The 17,322-nt window shown below is 48.6% G+C and overlaps 1 protein-coding gene across 2 annotated transcripts in view; it reads left to right on the top strand.

The window, feature by feature from the left end:
- RICTOR (RPTOR independent companion of MTOR complex 2) overlaps positions 1-17,322 on the top strand; it is a 1,569,237-nt gene that overhangs the window by 355,138 nt on the left and 1,196,777 nt on the right. For both annotated transcript variants that reach the window (XM_086960557.1, XM_086960556.1), the window contains exons 14-15: positions 1,209-1,275; positions 1,852-1,932. In XM_086960557.1, coding sequence (XP_086816683.1) covers positions 1,209-1,275; positions 1,852-1,932 — 148 coding nt within the window. The remainder of the gene's footprint in view (positions 1-1,208; positions 1,276-1,851; positions 1,933-17,322) is intronic.

The following is a 17,322-nucleotide window of genomic DNA, read 5'->3' as shown; positions in this document are numbered from 1 at the left end:
GTCCTTCCTAATGTTCTTATTCACCACCTCTGTCCCCTATTATTAGGGGTCCTCTATGTTCATTGCATCTTTAGTCATTTTTTATGTTGTTTCACTTCTATTTCAAATATGTTTACCTTACTGTTTTTCCACCATCAGTATATGTTGTCCTATTAAGTGGGCCATCAATTGTTGCCACTTTCCTGCACCTTAAGTATACAGTTTTCAAATGCCATATCCATTGTTTCACTACTGCTCACTTGACGTGTTTTTAATTCCGTTTTGACCAGTGCCATGTCAATTTGATGTCATGTTTCCTTCCTGTTGTGATCGGTCATAGTCGTCTTAGGGGTATTTTGTCCCTGATGGTTCGTCCTTGCCAACACCACCTCATTCTTTCACGGCAGCTTGTGTGCAATGCAAGCACATTTGACGCCATTTCCATCTTGCGTCACTACACCTTCGTATGTGGGACACTTAGATTCCTTCCAAATTGGGGACCCTGGCCCTTTCGATTCTGCTCCATGCATGCATTCCATCAAGATACATTTAAATGTTTCGCTCCCGTTTCCTGAAGGTCTTCCTGACCCACTTAACCACTTGTGGATTTCCAGAGAATGTGGCGTTATGCCTACAGCTGCTGGCATTGGAGCTGTGGAACCAGATTTTTAGTATGTGCGTTAGCTCAACATCCTGTGATTCTTAAAAAAATCTTAATCCTTCCATGCCTAAAAGGTGATATGAATGTGGCCTTCTATAATGTTACTGGTGTGCATTCGGGTTGAGTTCATGCTATTTAAAACTGCTTGAAGAAAACATCTCTATAAACGTGGGGACGTTTACTCTCTATATGTGCTCTTTACCGTTCCACTAATAATTAGTGACCTGGGAACTTGCTCATCCAATTTAGTTCCAATTATGCTTTTACTTTATTTTCAAGTGTTTGTATCCTCTTTGCATTTTTCCATGGACTTTCTTTCCTCTTGGTGAATCATCGTATGTGTACTATACACCTTGACTTGAACTTTATACGAAGAGGGGTGGGCGGTCAAGCCTCTTCAAATTTGAAAGATTATTTCTGCACCGCCTGATAGGTTCTTTTTTTGTTACCTAATTAAGGCCCTACTTTGGCAAATTATTGTAATTAGTAAATTGTTAAGTAAGTTCTTGAACTAATGTCATGACTCTGCTAAATCCTCTGCAATATGTTTGTGTTTCCTGTTTCACAGACCTGATCTAATGGATAATTACTTGGCACTAGTTCTATCTGCCTTTATTGCAAATGGACTTATGGAGGTAATTTGTTAACACATAATATGCATTTATTTGTAGCTTCGTAAATCCCAAAATTTACTTTACATTGTTTGATGATCATTTGCTGACCTGATTTGCGCTATATTTTCTCTAATTCCCTAAACTTCTGAGTAACCGAACGGCTTAACTTAGTGCTTTGCAAAACTTCTGTATAAGTAAGACTTATTATTTTACTCTGCTCCCTGGGCATGCATTACCCTCACCAGATAGACGTAGGAAATGCAATCCACCCAATTACTGAATCAAAGCACCTCAATCATACAGTTTACAGTCAGTTGATTAAAAGCATTAGATTTTTGCGATTTTAATATCTAAATCTTGGAAGAAACAGCAGATCTATTTTAAGCATTTTTCTTGCTGACTCTGCTTACAAAGTGATCGTTGTCTTATAACGGCTGGTATTAATATTTATTGCATGCTCTCTGCGTCAAGGATCGGTCACTTAGTGGTCCGTGGTTTCATACCCTAAATGGTTAACCCCAAATCATATTTTTTATTATTCATGCAGTTAATTAACATAACACATTTTCAGTAGCTGCATATTTTTTTGTTTCAAAGGGCCTGGTTGAAGTAATTACAAGCAGTGAAGACACAGTGACTGTTAGGGGAACAATTCTTCTGGGGGAACTCTTGCACATGGTAAGTCAATTATTAAAATGAATGTCAGTCTGATATATAATAATTAGTATGAACAGTTGCATATTTTATTTTGTTCATAGTTTCGCTTTTCAGTTTTAATCTCATGTCGCTTTAATAACATTTGTCAGAACGAAAGAAAATGTATCCAGTATTGGGGTATCTTTCATAGATTCACATGCCTGAATCATTCCCCGTCGCCGAGGCGGGAGTCCCACAGTAATAATAGATATAAAAGCAGTGCCTTAAAATAAAATTGTACAAAAGGGGGTGGTGATGGACGGAGCATCTGAACCAATCAAACACTCACACCCAGTCAACAGATCTCTGTTTAATCCATCACCGTTCTTTAGCCCACTCTGCCACCCCAGTTCAGACATGGCCATATGCAAATCAGTCTGACCCTGTGCCTCATGGGAACAGTCCAACCCGAACTGCCAAGCCATGCCTACCCTGGACCGAAAACAAGCTTCCTAGGACCGGTTTCTGGCATTACAGCGGTCTTCAGCCAGGCCTGCTTGAATCCAGTGGCAAAGTGAGCAAGGGACTCACGTCTGAGCATACCCTGCCAACTTATGGCGAACAAAGCGGTACAAAAGGGGGTGGTGATGGACGGAGCATCTGAACCAATCAAACACTCACACCCAGTCAACAGATCTGGGTTTAATCCATCACTGTTCTTTAGCCCACTCTGCCACCCCAGTTCAGACATGGCCATATGCAAATCAGTCTGACCCTGTGCCTCATGGGAACAGTCCATCCCGAACTGCCAAGACATGCCTACCCTGGACCGGAAACAAGCTTCCTAGGACCGTTTTCTGGCATTACTGCCGTCTTCAGACAGGCTTGCTTGAATCCAGTGGCAAAGTGATCAAGGGACTCACGTCTGAGCATACCCTGCCAACTAATGGGGTGGCAGAGTGGGCTAAAGAACGATGATGGATGAAATAAACCCAGATCTGTTGACTGGGTATGAGTGTTTGATTGGTTCAGATACTCCGTCCATCTCCTCCCCCCTCCCCCCCCCCCCCCCTTTGTACCGCTTTAGAATAAATTTGTTGTAGGCTGACAAGTCAGTAGGCCCAAAAGGACCAAAGCTTAGTAGCCTATCTACCTCAATATCTGAAAAAGCTGAAAATACCTCCAACCAATCAGATGCCAGCACCCTCTAGAACCTTCCCAGCAGAGGCAGTTCTCCTCAGATTTTCACCGCACGTCGTGTGGAAGGGAGCCTCCCTGAGTGCCTACTCAGTTTTTCTTCTTTGTTCCTTCAGGATGTCAGAAAAGAAATCTCTCTTCAAGGCTTGCAAGACCTGTGATGAGAAGAGGGTCCATGTAGATGATCAGCATAAAGACTGCATCTTCAGCCTACATCCTAATCACATTGTAAAGGATTGTAGGATTGTCGAACCTTCCCTGCCAAGACCATCAGAGACAGGGAGGCAAGAGTTCTTTTATGACTCAAATTGTCTTCTACGGATGATGACAGGGCCTCTACTTCCAGCAAAAGAGCCAGATTCAGAGACTGCTCTTCTCCTGATGGGAGGAAACATAATAAATCCTCTCATAGAGCTTCAGAACACACAAGGAGGTCATCTTCACCTCCTTCTGGATCACCTTTATCTCTGCCTTCAGAGTCTACCAAATCTTCAGCTACTAAAATAGTGAGTAAAGCCCAGGTCAAGACTCTTTCACTGGTGTCTTCTCACACAGTCTCTGTGACTTCTTCTACTTCAAGTTCTTCATCTACGGTCTCTACAAAATCAATAACCTCTCCTATTGTGTCATCAAAAGTTTCTGATTCTGAGAAAACTTCTGGGGGTTAAAGAATCTCCTTCTGTCACTCCATCAAAATCACTGTCGACTTCCTCGTCTACGTCAATCCCGTTGACGACAGTACCATCAATGAAGTCATCGTCGCCGAAAACCCTGTTGACGTCAAAGTCCTAGTCGAAGAAGAGCCTGTAGACGTCAAAGATCTCGTCAACAGGGGAGGAGCCAAGCTCGCGACCGTGATGGCCGCATTGTAGCTCGGCTCCGTTCACCTCCTGCCTGAAACACATATCCTGTACTTCATCCTGCCCCGGGGAGACACATTTGGCGGAATATGGGAAGGTGAAATGCTGCTCGCACTTACCGTCTGGCCTGGGAGCTCCAGGGTGCCGCGGATCTGGAGTTGTGCTCTTGTTTGCTCCGGAGCCTCCGCGGCGTGTGGGCCGGGTACTCGCCTGTGACGCTCGGCCGGAGCGGGACATCGACGCCGGCCCCCGGTGAAGGAGAGGGGTCGGCTGAAGAGGCCATTGTGCGGTTGTGCCGGTGACGACTGACCGGGCCTGGTCTGGTAGCCCGGGGGCTCTGTTGCGGGGCGCGGCCCGCCTCGGACGGGGGTGGACCGTACAGGAGGCCTGTCCCCCCTTTGCTGCCCTGTCCGGCCATCTTGAAGCCCTGAGAAGTTGGCCTGATATTCAGTGTTCACTATTCTAGTGATCACTATGTATCAGTCCAAACAACCCTTATGGTGATTGGTTGTAAGTCAACCTTATAGACCAGCTATCCTAGTAGCGTGGATACGAGCAGTCTTCGGGCTAAACTCTAGGGGGCGTGTTAAGCCAGCTGTTATACCATCACATATACCCCTTGAATACCAAGTGAAAGGACACCACACAAGTGTTATGAAAATAAACAGTGTATTTATTTAGATCACAACATCCCTGTACTCTTTATGAGGACAGGGTACTAAGCACACAACAAAACTCTTACGAAAATACTTTAAGTTGCACAATTTACACAAATGCCCGAGGGGCACGAAAAACCATATACTATGAAAGTGGAATGCGAAATTACTAGCAGGTAAGTACTGGACTAATAGGCTTTGGAATCGCTAGGACTACGTTACTGAACCTTCAGATTACTAGTAGGAGGCCTAGGGAACTCGGGTGCAGAGTGTGCACTCTCACGCGGGATGCGGGACAAAGTCTATGGTAGCTAGATTTCACAAGGTTAGTGTTCTCGGGCGAACCCGACTAGATAGGCTGAAAAACGAAAAGGATCTGGACCCTTGGATAGTGAGGCTATGCTGGGGCACCGAAATGCCGAAGTTACCTAGCCCAGGGGCTGAAGCTGCATAGGTCTCAAAAGACGTTGGGAATCTTCGTTGCAGTCTATGGAGCCTGAAGAAAGAAGTTGCTGGCAGGCGACCAGTGAAGATTGTTCGATGGATCCAAGCCTGGATCTAAGATGGATGACACCTGAAAGCAGAGGGGACCAAGTTCTTAATCACTAGCCAGTGATTGTATGGGCACCAGGATGGCACCGGGCGAAGTCACCTCGACCAGGTGAGTGGGCGACGCTGGGCTCTGCAGTCTCACGGACCAGGAGGCGTTGTCGGCGACCAGGATGGAGGTGCGAGCTGTCCCACGATGGTTGATGCTGTCGACGTCGCTGGTCCCAGGATTGGGGCAACAAGTCTTGGCAAATTCAAGCCCACGCGGTGGACCTAAAATGGCGTCTGGAGTGGACCAGGAGGGTCCGGGGTGCTCCTCTTTTGGAAGGGAGCAAGGGCCAGTCTGGAGCAACCAGACCAGCAGTGGTGATGTCATCGGTCGTCGTCGGGAAGGCCACAAAAGAGCGGGCTAGTAGCCAGACAACGCCGTGAGCAGCCACAAAGCAGAAGGGCCCCACGCAGATCTCGTGGATGCTGGGGGGCTGGACTTCGGTGCAGGAGCTGCTCAGGGTCGGGGCTTCTCGGACCCCAAAGCACTCACCAGAGGATCCCTCGGCGGTCGTGCTGGATAGAAGTCGTGCAGTTCTGATGATGGCCGGTCCCTCGAGGTCTCGTCGCACCTACGGTTCTCAGCTTAGCTGTAGAGGTAGGTAGAGGTCAGAGGTGCCAGGGAAGCCAGGTCTCGTCGAGCTGGTCAGTCGGATTCCGGAGGAAGGACGTGCAGCAAACCGCAGAGTTCTTAGATGGTGCCTGCGGGTGCAGGGTGCCTACTCCTTAGCCACAAGGGAGAAATCTTGAGAAGAAGTCGAGAGTTCCTTTCGTAGAAAGTAGTTTCTTGATTCAAAGATGATCTAATTTGGAAGGGTCCCCGCTCCTGCCTTTATCCTAAAGAAAGGGGTGGGTACGCGACTAGGTCCTGCCCTAGGGGTGGGACCAGGAAGGGGGGTGGTTACACCCCTCTCCCCTGCCGGACTTTCCCCAGGCCAGGGGCTGGTGTGCCCCTGGAACTGGTTCTAGCCGGCAGATGCGTAGTGAGCACCAGGGTGCCACTTGCAGTCACCTTCCTGTAAAGCCCTGCCTACCCAGGATACACAAAACCCTGTCTGGGATGGTGCTAGCACCGCCCCTGACAGGAAACCCTTTGTCCAAGCTCCCCTCGCTGGAAGGACTCCCAGATGCAGGGGGTCGGACTCGTGTCTGTGGTGGCAGCATCCATTTTGTGATGCTGAGGCTTGAGTTAACTTTAACCGGGGTTCACAGTTACATGTCGTGTCCCTCTAGAAGGGTGGAATGCTAACCCCGTTGCCAGAATTGGCGAGGGGTTAGTATTCCAATTCGTATGACACCTTACTCTACATGTTTTGATAAAGCAATACCAAAGATAGCATTTAACCGCGAGGATTATAATGCACTTAAGAGTATATGGTATGCGTTATCATGGAACAGCTATTAGGACTTGGTTCCGCAAGCTGCAAACGGGCTCAGCTCATGCCAGGGCACCATCTCACACGATTCCAAGCACTCTGCCTTCAGGATTGTCAAGGCCTGCCATAGGAGTGACTGATAGGAGTCTGTGTGTCCATTTTTTTAGGGTTAGATATAGGTATACTATATCTACAGCAAAGGGTGATTACACCACCTTGCCCCAGCTGTCGTGCAGCCAGTTGTGTCAGATTTAGATGGCCATCCAGGGGTGGCATAATACATGCTTCAGCCCCTGGTAGGCCCTGGGTACACCTATGCCCTGAGTTACAGGGTCTGATAAGGTGGCCCAGTACCAATTTGTAAATGCACCTAGGGTACATGTTGTAATTTAGTGAGAGAACAGCTAGGCTGTGGGTCTGATTGGCAGGCCCACAGCCAGAGAAAGTCGTAAACCAGTGAAACAAAAGCAAAAAATCAGGGTGATCATAGGATTGCAGACCCTACTCTCCTACATGACCCCCCCCCCAAACTTTGGGACAATAAACTAACCTTGACCAGGTGAGTCTTCTTGCTCTAAGTGGAAATACCTGGAGAGCCCATCTGCATTGCCATGATCAGTGCCAGGTCTATGCTCCACTGTAAAATCCATCCCCTGTAGGGAAATGGACCACCTAAGCAGTTTGGGGTTTTCACCCTTCATCTGATTTAGCCACAAGAGGGGCTTATGGTCGGTCTGAATCTTGAAATGAGTGCCAAACAAGTATGGCCTCAGTTTCTTCAGGGCCCAAACCATAGCAAAGGCCTCCCTCTCAATAGCTGACCATTTTTTCTCTCTGGGGGTCAGCCTACTGCTTATAAAAGCAATGGGCTGGTCATTACCATCAAAATTCAGTTGAGATAGAACAGCTCCCACACCCAACTCAGAAGCATCTGTTTGGACAATGAATGGTTTGGAGTAGTTTGGACTCTTGAGGATAGGTGCTGTGCACATGGCCTGCTTTAGGTCATCGAATGCTTTTTGACAGCTTGCTGTCCACTGAACCTTTTTTGGCATTTTCTTACTTGTCAGTTCATTAAGTGGAGTCACAATTGATCCATAATTTCTGACAAACTTTCTGTAGTAACCAGTCAGGCCCAAGAAAGCTCGAACCTGAGTCTGGGTGGTTGGGGGAGCCCAGTCCCTGATTGACTGTATTTTGCTCTCCAGTGGCTGACCTTGGCCTCCACCTACAAGGTGGCCCAAGTATACAACCTGTGTCTGCCCTATCTGGCACTTTGTGGCCTTGATAGTGAGACCTGCTGCTTGCAGTGCCTCTAACACTTTCCTCAGGTGGACCAGGTGATCCTCCCAGGTGGAGCTAAAGACAGCTATATCATCAAGATATGCTGCACAGAAGTCATCCAGCCCATTGAGAACATGATTCACCAGCCTTTGGAAGGTGGCAGGTGCATTTTTCAGACCAAAGGGCATTACCACAAATTGATAATGCCCACCAGGGGTTGAAAATGCTGTCTTGGGCTTGGCATCCTCAGCTAACCTGATTTGCCAATACCCAGCTGTCAGTTCAAATGTACTTAAGTAGTTGGCAGAAGCCAATCTATCTATAAGTTCATCTGCCCTTGGTATTGGATGTGCATCAGTCTTAGTGACTGCATTGAGACCTCTGTAGTCTACACAAAACCTCATCTCTTTCTTACCACCCTGGGTGTGAGGCTTTGGCACTAGAACTACTGGACTAGCCCACGGGCTATCTGAGTGTTCAATGACTCCCAACTCCAACATTTTCTACACTTCTGTTTTGATGCAGTCTCTAACATGATCAGGCTGCCTGTAGATTTTACTCTTAACTGGCAAGCTGTCACCAGTGTCAACCTCATGGGTACACCAATTGGTCTGACTGGGTGTTAGAGAGAACATATGCCTGAAGGATTGAAGAACTTGTTTGCAATCCTTCTGTTGATGTTCAGAGAGGCTGCCACAAAAGACAACACCATCTACTGATCCATCATCAGGATTCTGAGTGAGCAGGTCTGGGAGAGGGTCACTCTCTTCCTCCTGTCCCTCATCTATGGCCATGAGCAAGCTCATGTCCTTCCTGTCGACATATGCTTTGAGCCTGTTTACATGGAGCACCCTGTGGGGGCTCCTGGGAGTTCCAAGGTCCACCAGGTAGGTGACCTCTCCCTTTTGCTCAAGAATTGTGTGGGGCCCAGACCATTTGTCTTTGAGTGCTGCTGGGGCCACTGGCTCCAACACCCACACCGTCTGTCCAGGCTGGTATACAATTAGGCCAGCCTTTTGGTCATGCCAAGCTTTTTGGAGTTCTTGGCTAGCCTCAAGGTTTTTGGAAGCCTTTTCCATGTACTCAGCCATCCTGGAGCGGAGACCAAGTACATAGTCCACTATGTTGGTTGCAGGCTTTTTGAGAGGTCTCTCCCATCCTTCCTTCACCAAACACAGAGGTCCTCTTACAGGATGTCCATACAAAAGTTCAAAAGGGCTGTAGCCAACCCCCTTCTGTGGGACTTCTCTATAAGCAAATAAAAGGCAGGGTATCAGGACATCCCATCTACGCCTGAGCTTTTCAGGTAGTCCATGAATCATCCCTTTTAGGGTCCTGTTGAACCTTTCAACAAGCCCATTGCATTGTGGATGATATGGTGTAGTGAACTTGTAGTTGACACCACATTCCTTCCACATAGCAGTTAAGTAGCTTGACATGAAGTTTGCACCTCTGTCAGAGACAACCTCCTTAGGGAAGCCCACTCTGGAGAACACTCCAACTGTGGCTCTTGCCACAACAGGTGCTGTAGTGGTCCTAAGGGGAATAGCTTCAGGATACCTGGTAGCATGGTCCACCACTACCAGTATAAACTTGTGCCCTGATGCTGTCTGGGGATCCATTGGTCCAACAATGTCAATCCCCACCCTTTCAAAGGGCACCCCCACCACAGGCATTGGTATAAGGGGGGCCTTTGTTGTGCCACCTGGCTTACCACTGGCTTGGCAAGTGACACAGGAGCGACAAAACTCCTTGGTATCTTCATTCATGTGAGGCCAGTGAAAGTGTGAGACAATTCTGTCCCAAGTCTTGTTCTGGCCTAAGTGACCTGCAAGGGGAATCTCATGGGCCAAGGTGAGAAGGAAACCTCTCAGAGACAAGGGGATGACCAGCCTCCTGGTTGCACCAGGCTTGGGGTCTCTGGACTCAGAGTATAGGAGTCCATCTTCCCAGTATACCTTGTGGGCACCTGTGGCGTTCCCTGCAGCCTCAGCAGCAGCCTGCTGTGTGAGGGGTTCAAGAGAAGGGCAGGCTAACTGTTCCTTCCCCAGGTCTGCTCTGGAGGGTCCCCCTGAGCCCAGAAATTCAACTTGATCAAGTTCAAATTCTTTAGGCTCAGTTTCCCTCAGCTCCTGTAGGTCAGCCTCCTCTGAGACTTGATCCTCAACCTGGGGCAAGGGGGAAGTCAATGCCTTAACCCTCCTGCTCTTCTTCTTTGAAGGTGTCTGGTCCATTGTTCCAGGATCCAGCACCTGTTCAGTGGGGCATCTTCTGGCCTGTGACCTAGTCACAGCAAGCACATGTGCTGGCAAGCCTAACATCTCCATGTGAGTCCTCTGCTCCACTTCTGACCATTGTGATGACTCCAAATCATTGCCCAACAAACAATCCACTGGGAGGTCTGGACTAACTACAACCTTCTTTTGGCCATTTACCCCTCCCCAGGAGAAAGCAACAATCGCCATACTATGACTGGTAGTGACGTTGCTGGCATTGGTCACCAGGAAATCTGTACCTGGCATGATCTGTCCAGGGTCCACAAAGTTAGGTATCACCATGGTGACACTGGCACAAGTGTCCCTATAGGCCTGAGCCATTTTGCCATTTATCAAAGGTGTCTGCCTGTATTTGCCCAAAGTATTGGGACTGACATCAGGGGATATATCCATATCCCCTGTACAGACAAGGACAGCCTGAGTGAGTGTGCCAACTAAGTTGTCATACCCCTCAGAACCCAAGGTTAACCCAACTAATCCCTTGGGAGGTGCACTACCACTGCTGACTGTACTAGGGGGTGCAGTTGCCTTAGGGGCTGCAGTGGCAGGAGTTTGCCCTCCTTTCTTGGTGCACTCACTAAACCAGTGAGTTTTACTTTTACAGTATTGGCACCACCTTTTTGACTGGCCTTCTTGAGTCTTCCTCTTCTGGGAAGCCTGACTCCCACCCTCTTTGTTCTGTTGGGGACCTGTTGAAGACTTCTGGTCATTTTGTTCACCTTTTGTATCTTTACCCTTCTGGTCTGCTTTCTTCTGACCACCCTGGTTCTGGCCCTGGTTCTGCTTAACCCTTGTTCTGACCCATCTGTCTGCCTTCTTTCCCAATTCTTGAGGAGAGGTCAGATCTGAGTCAACAAGGTGCTGATGCAACAACTGGTTCTGACAATTGTTTAAAATCTGTTCCCTCATGATCAGATTATACAATCCTGTGTAATCAGTAACCTTACTGCCCAGCAACCAGCCCTCCAAAGCCTTAGTGGCACAATCCACAAAGTCAGACCAATCCTGAGACTGAGTTTTCTGGGTATCCCTGAACAGCAACCTGTACTGCTCAGTGGTTAGGCCAAACCCATCTATCAGTGTATTTTTCAGGACTTGGTAATTGTTAGCATCCTCAGCTCTAGTAGTGAGGAGCTTATCTCTACCTTTACCTTCAAAGGAGAGCCACAAGATAGCTGCCCACTGACTCTGGGGGACATGCTGTACAGTGCAAGCCCTCTCCAAAGCAGTCATTTGTGGATATCGTCCCCTTGTGTAAAGGGGGGCACTATCTTACTCAGGTGTCTAGTGTCTAAACTCCTGTCTTTTTCTCTTGGGAGAATGCTTCCACCAGTGAGATCTAACCCACTTAACCTTTGCTCTCTAGGAAAAGCAAGCCTCTCTTTGGCCAGGGCAAGTTCTTCCCTTTCAATCCTCAGATTGGCTTCCCTCATCTTAGCTTCATGCTCCCTTCTCTTAGGGGATGACATCCCTCTATGAGAAGAGACCTGAGAGCCATTGGTTCGAATGGATCTGTTAGAGCCTCTTGACAGAGACCTATCTCGTCCATTCCCCTCTTGACAGAGACCTATCTCGTCCATTCCCAATGTTAAGTCTGCCTGAGAGTGGCCCTGGGGCTCCCCCAAATCCATTCTCATGCCTACTTAAGTTGGTCCTAGTGAGTCTACTGACTTCTACCTGACCTTTGTCTGCCTCCTCCCCTGACAACTCATCCTCATCCTCAGCATCATCTGCCTCCTGGAGGGGATGGTCATGGCTATCGAAGGGACCCTGTAAGGGGGGCATATTCCCACCTGGATGAGAAGGATCTGCATTGGCAGACCTCCTGGCATCAAAAGTCTCTAAGAGACCAATCAGAAAGGGAATGGTAGGGTTAGAACCCTGATTTAGCTTCCTGGAGGTACACAACTGTCTCATCTCCTGGAAGCTAAGTGCTGCATATCTGGATATGACCTGTGGAGGGTCAACTGACACAAGGGGAGACTCAGTGTTTCCTCCTTTGTCTGACATGCTTTTCTAGTGTGGTGTAAGTGATGCACCTACCTACACTATATGTTTGCCTACTGATCCCTTGCTAGGAGTTGTAGTCAAGGTGTGCTAAGCCTTGTTAAACTACAACAGCTGGTTCAGTAGAACTCAGAGTATTCTAAGCTAAGTTATATGTACCTTACCTTATGTGATCTTTCACAAAGATATTCTTAGGATACGTGTGGTAAAACAACAGCAAGCTCAAATCCCACCGCTGCCACCAATGTGAGAAGTTGGCCTGATATTCAGTGTTCACTATTCTAGTGATCACTATGTATCAGTCCAAACAACCCTTATGGTGATTGGTTGTAAGTCAACCTTATAGACCAGCTATCCTAGTAGCGTGGATACGAGCAGTCTTCGGGCTAAACTCTAGAGGGCGTGTTAAGCCAGCTGTTATACCATCACATATACCCCTTGAATACCAAGTGAAAGGACACCACACAAGTGTTATGAAAATAAACAGTGTATTTATTTAGATCACAACAGCCCTGTCCTCTTTATGAGGACAGGGTACTAAGCACACAACAAAACTTTTACGAAAATACTTTAAGTTGCACAATTTACACAAATGCCCGAGGGGCACGAAAAACCATATACTATGAAAGTGGAATGCGAAATTACAACAAGTAAGTACTGGACTAATAGGCTTTGGAATCGCTAGGACTACGTTACTGAACCTTCAGATTACTAGTAGGAGGCCTAGGGAACTCGGGTGCAGAGTGTGCACTCTCACGCGGGATGCGAGACAAAGTCTATGGTAGCTAGATTTCACAAGGTTAGTGTTCTCGGGCGAACCCGACTAGATAGGCTGAAAAACGAAAAGGATCTGGACCCTTGGATAGTGAGGCTATGCTGGGGCACCGAAATGCCGAAGTTACCTAGCCCAGGGGCTGAAGCTGCATAGGTCTCAAAAGACGTTGGGAATCTTCGTTGCAGTCTATGGAGCCTGAAGAAAGAAGTTGCTGGCAGGCGACCAGTGAAGATTGTTCGATGGATCCAAGCCTGGATCTAAGATGGATGACACCTGAAAGCAGAGGGGACCAAGTTCTTAATCACTAGCCAGTGATTGTATGGGCACCAGGATGGCACCGGGCGAAGTCACCTCGACCAGGTGAGTGGGCGACGCTGGGCTCTGCAGTCTCACGGACCAGGAGGCGTTGTCGGCGACCAGGATGGAGGTGCGAGCTGTCCCACGATGGTTGATGCTGTCGACGTCGCTGGTCCCAGGATTGGGGCAACAAGTCTTGGCAAATTCAAGCCCTCGCGGTGGACCTAAAATGGCGTCTGGAGTGGACCAGGAGGGTCCGGGGTGCTCCTCTTTTGGAAGGGAGCAAGGGCCAGTCTGGAGCAACCAGACCAGCAGTGGTGATGTCATCGGTCGTCGTCGGGAAGGCCACAAAATCCGGGCTAGTAGCCAGACAACGCGGTGAGCAGCCACAAAGCAGAAGGGCCCCACGCAGATCTCGTGGATGCTGGGGGGCTGGACTTCGGTGCAGGAGCTGCTCAGGGTCGGGGCTTCTCGGACCCCAAAGCACTCACCAGAGGATCCCTCGGCGGTCGTGCTGGATAGAAGTCGTGCAGTTCTGATGATGGCCGGTCCCTCGAGGTCTCGTCGCACCTACGGTTCTCAGCTTAGCTGTAGAGGTAGGTAGAGGTCAGAGGTGCCAGGGAAGCCAGGTCTCGTCGAGCTGGTCAGTCGGATTCCGGAGGAAGGACATGCAGCAAACCGCAGAGTTCTTAGATGGTGCCTGCGGGTGCAGGGTGCCTACTCCTTAGCCACAAGGGAGAAATCTTGAGAAGAAGTCGAGAGTTCCTTTCGTAGAAAGTAGTTTCTTGATTCAAAGATGATCTAATTTGGAAGGGTCCCCGCTCCTGCCTTTATCCTAAAGAAAGGGGTGGGTACGCGACTAGGTCCTGCCCTAGGGGTGGGACCAGGAAGGGGGGTGGTTACACCCCTCTCCCCTGCCGGACTTTCCCCAGGCCAGGGGCTGGTGTGCCCCTGGAACTGGTTCTAGCCGGCAGATGCGTAGTGAGCACCAGGGTGCCACTTGCAGTCACCTTCCTGTAAAGCCCTGCCTACCCAGGATACACAAAACCCTGTCTGGGATGGTGCTAGCACCGCCCCTGACAGGAAACCCTTTGTCCAAGCTCCCCTCGCTGGAAGGACTCCCAGATGCAGGGGGTCGGACTCGTGTCTGTGGTGGCAGCATCCATTTTGTGATGCTGAGGCTTGAGTTAACTTTAACCGGGGTTCACAGTTACATGTCGTGTCCCTCTAGAAGGGTGGAATGCTAACCCCGTTGCCAGAATTGGCGAGGGGTTAGTATTCCAATTCGTATGACACCTTACTCTACATGTTTTGATAAAGCAATACCAAAGATAGCATTTAACCGCGAGGATTATAATGCACTTAAGAGTATATGGTATGCGTTATCATGGAACAGCTATTAGGACTTGGTTCCGCAAGCTGCAAACGGGCTCAGCTCATGCCAGGGCACCATCTCACACGATTCCAAGCACTCTGCCTTCAGGATTGTCAAGGCCTGCCATAGGAGTGACTGATAGGAGTCTGTGTGTCCATTTTTTTAGGGTTAGATATAGGTATACTATATCTACAGCAAAGGGTGATTACACCACCTTGCCCCAGCTGTCGTGCAGCCAGTTGTGTCAGATTTAGATGGCCATCCAGGGGTGGCATAATACATGCTTCAGCCCCTGGTAGGCCCTGGGTACACCTATGCCCTGAGTTACAGGGTCTGATAAGGTGGCCCAGTACCAATTTGTAAATGCACCTAGGGTACATGTTGTAATTTAGTGAGAGAACAGCTAGGCTGTGGGTCTGATTGGCAGGCCCACAGCCAGAGAAAGTCGTAAACCAGTGAAACAAAAGCAAAAAATCAGGGTGATCATAGGATTGCAGACCCTACTCTCCTACATGACCCCCCCCCCCAAACTTTGGGACAATAAACTAACCTTGACCAGGTGAGTCTTCTTGCTCTAAGTGGAAATACCTGGAGAGCCCATCTGCATTGCCATGATCAGTGCCAGGTCTATGCTCCACTGTAAAATCCATCCCCTGTAGGGAAATGGACCACCTAAGCAGTTTGGGGGTTTCACCCTTCATCTGATTTAGCCACAAGAGGGGCTTATGGTCGGTCTGAATCTTGAAATGAGTGCCAAACAAGTATGGCCTCAGTTTCTTCAGGGCCCAAACCATAGCAAAGGCCTCCCTCTCAATAGCTGACCATTTTTTCTCTCTGGGGGTCAGCCTACTGCTTATAAAAGCAATGGGCTGGTCATTACCATCAAAATTCAGTTGAGATAGAACAGCTCCCACACCCAACTCAGAAGCATCTGTTTGGACAATGAATGGTTTGGAGTAGTCTGGACTCTTGAGGATAGGTGCTGTGCACATGGCCTGCTTTAGGTCATCGAATGCTTTTTGACAGCTTGCTGTCCACTGAACCTTTTTTGGCATTTTCTTACTTGTCAGTTCATTAAGTGGAGTCACAATTGATCCATAATTTCTGACAAACTTTCTGTAGTAACCAGTCAGGCCCAAGAAAGCTCGAACCTGAGTCTGGGTGGTTGGGGGAGCCCAGTCCCTGATTGACTGTATTTTGCTCTCCAGTGGCTGACCTTGGCCTCCACCTACAAGGTGGCCCAAGTATACAACCTGTGTCTGCCCTATCTGGCACTTTGTGGCCTTGATAGTGAGACCTGCTGCTTGCAGTGCCTCTAACACTTTCCTCAGGTGGACCAGGTGATCCTCCCAGGTGGAGCTAAAGACAGCTATATCATCAAGATATGCTGCACAGAAGTCATCCAGCCCATTGAGAACATGATTCACCAGCCTTTGGAAGGTGGCAGGTGCATTTTTCAGACCAAAGGGCATTACCACAAATTGATAATGCCCACCAGGGGTTGAAAATGCTGTCTTGGGCTTGGCATCCTCAGCTAACCTGATTTGCCAATACCCAGCTGTCAGTTCAAATGTACTTAAGTAGTTGGCAGAAGCCAATCTATCTATAAGTTCATCTGCCCTTGGTATTGGATGTGCATCAGTCTTAGTGACTGCATTGAGACCTCTGTAGTCTACACAAAACCTCATCTCTTTCTTACCACCCTGGGTGTGAGGCTTTGGCACTAGAACTACTGGACTAGCCCACGGGCTATCTGAGTGTTCAATGACTCCCAACTCCAACATTTTCTACACTTCTGTTTTGATGCAGTCTCTAACATGATCAGGCTGCCTGTAGATTTTACTCTTAACTGGCAAGCTGTCACCAGTGTCAACCTCATGGGTACACCAATTGGTCTGACTGGGTGTTAGAGAGAACATATGCCTGAAGGATTGAAGAACTTGTTTGCAATCCTTCTGTTGATGTTCAGAGAGGCTGCCACAAAAGACAACACCATCTACTGATCCATCATCAGGATTCTGAGTGAGCAGGTCTGGGAGAGGGTCACTCTCTTCCTCCTGTCCCTGATCTATGGCCATGAGCAAGCTCATGTCCTTCCTGTCGACATATGCTTTGAGCCTGTTTACATGGAGCACCCTGTGGGGGCTCCTGGGAGTTCCAAGGTCCACCAGGTAGGTGACCTCTCCCTTTTGCTCAAGAATTGTGTGGGGCCCAGACCATTTGTCTTTGAGTGCTGCTGGGGCCACTGGCTCCAACACCCACACCGTCTGTCCAGGCTGGTATACAGTTAGGCCAGCCTTTTGGTCATGCCAAGCTTTTTGGAGTTCTTGGCTAGCCTCAAGGTTTTTGGAAGCCTTTTCCATGTACTCAGCCATCCTGGAGCGGAGACCAAGTACATAGTCCACTATGTTGGTTGCAGACTTTTTGAGAGGTCTCTCCCATCCTTCCTTCACCAAACACAGAGGTCCTCTTACAGGATGTCCATACAAAAGTTCAAAAGGGCTGTAGCCAACCCCCTTCTGTGGGACTTCTCTATAAGCAAATAAAAGGCAGGGTATCAGGACATCCCATCTACGCCTGAGCTTTTCAGGTAGTCCATGAATCATCCCTTTTAGGGTCCTGTTGAACCTTTCAACAAGCCCATTGCATTGTGGATGATATGGTGTAGTGAACTTGTAGTTGACACCACATTCCTTCCACATAGCAGTTAAGTAGCTTGACATGAAGTTTGC

The sequence above is a fragment of the Lissotriton vulgaris genome, chromosome 3_1 (genome assembly GCF_964263255.1).
Source record: "Lissotriton vulgaris chromosome 3_1, aLisVul1.2, whole genome shotgun sequence".
Taxonomy (NCBI): domain Eukaryota; kingdom Metazoa; phylum Chordata; class Amphibia; order Caudata; family Salamandridae; genus Lissotriton; species Lissotriton vulgaris.
This window is presented reverse-complemented; position numbering and strand designations above follow the sequence as displayed.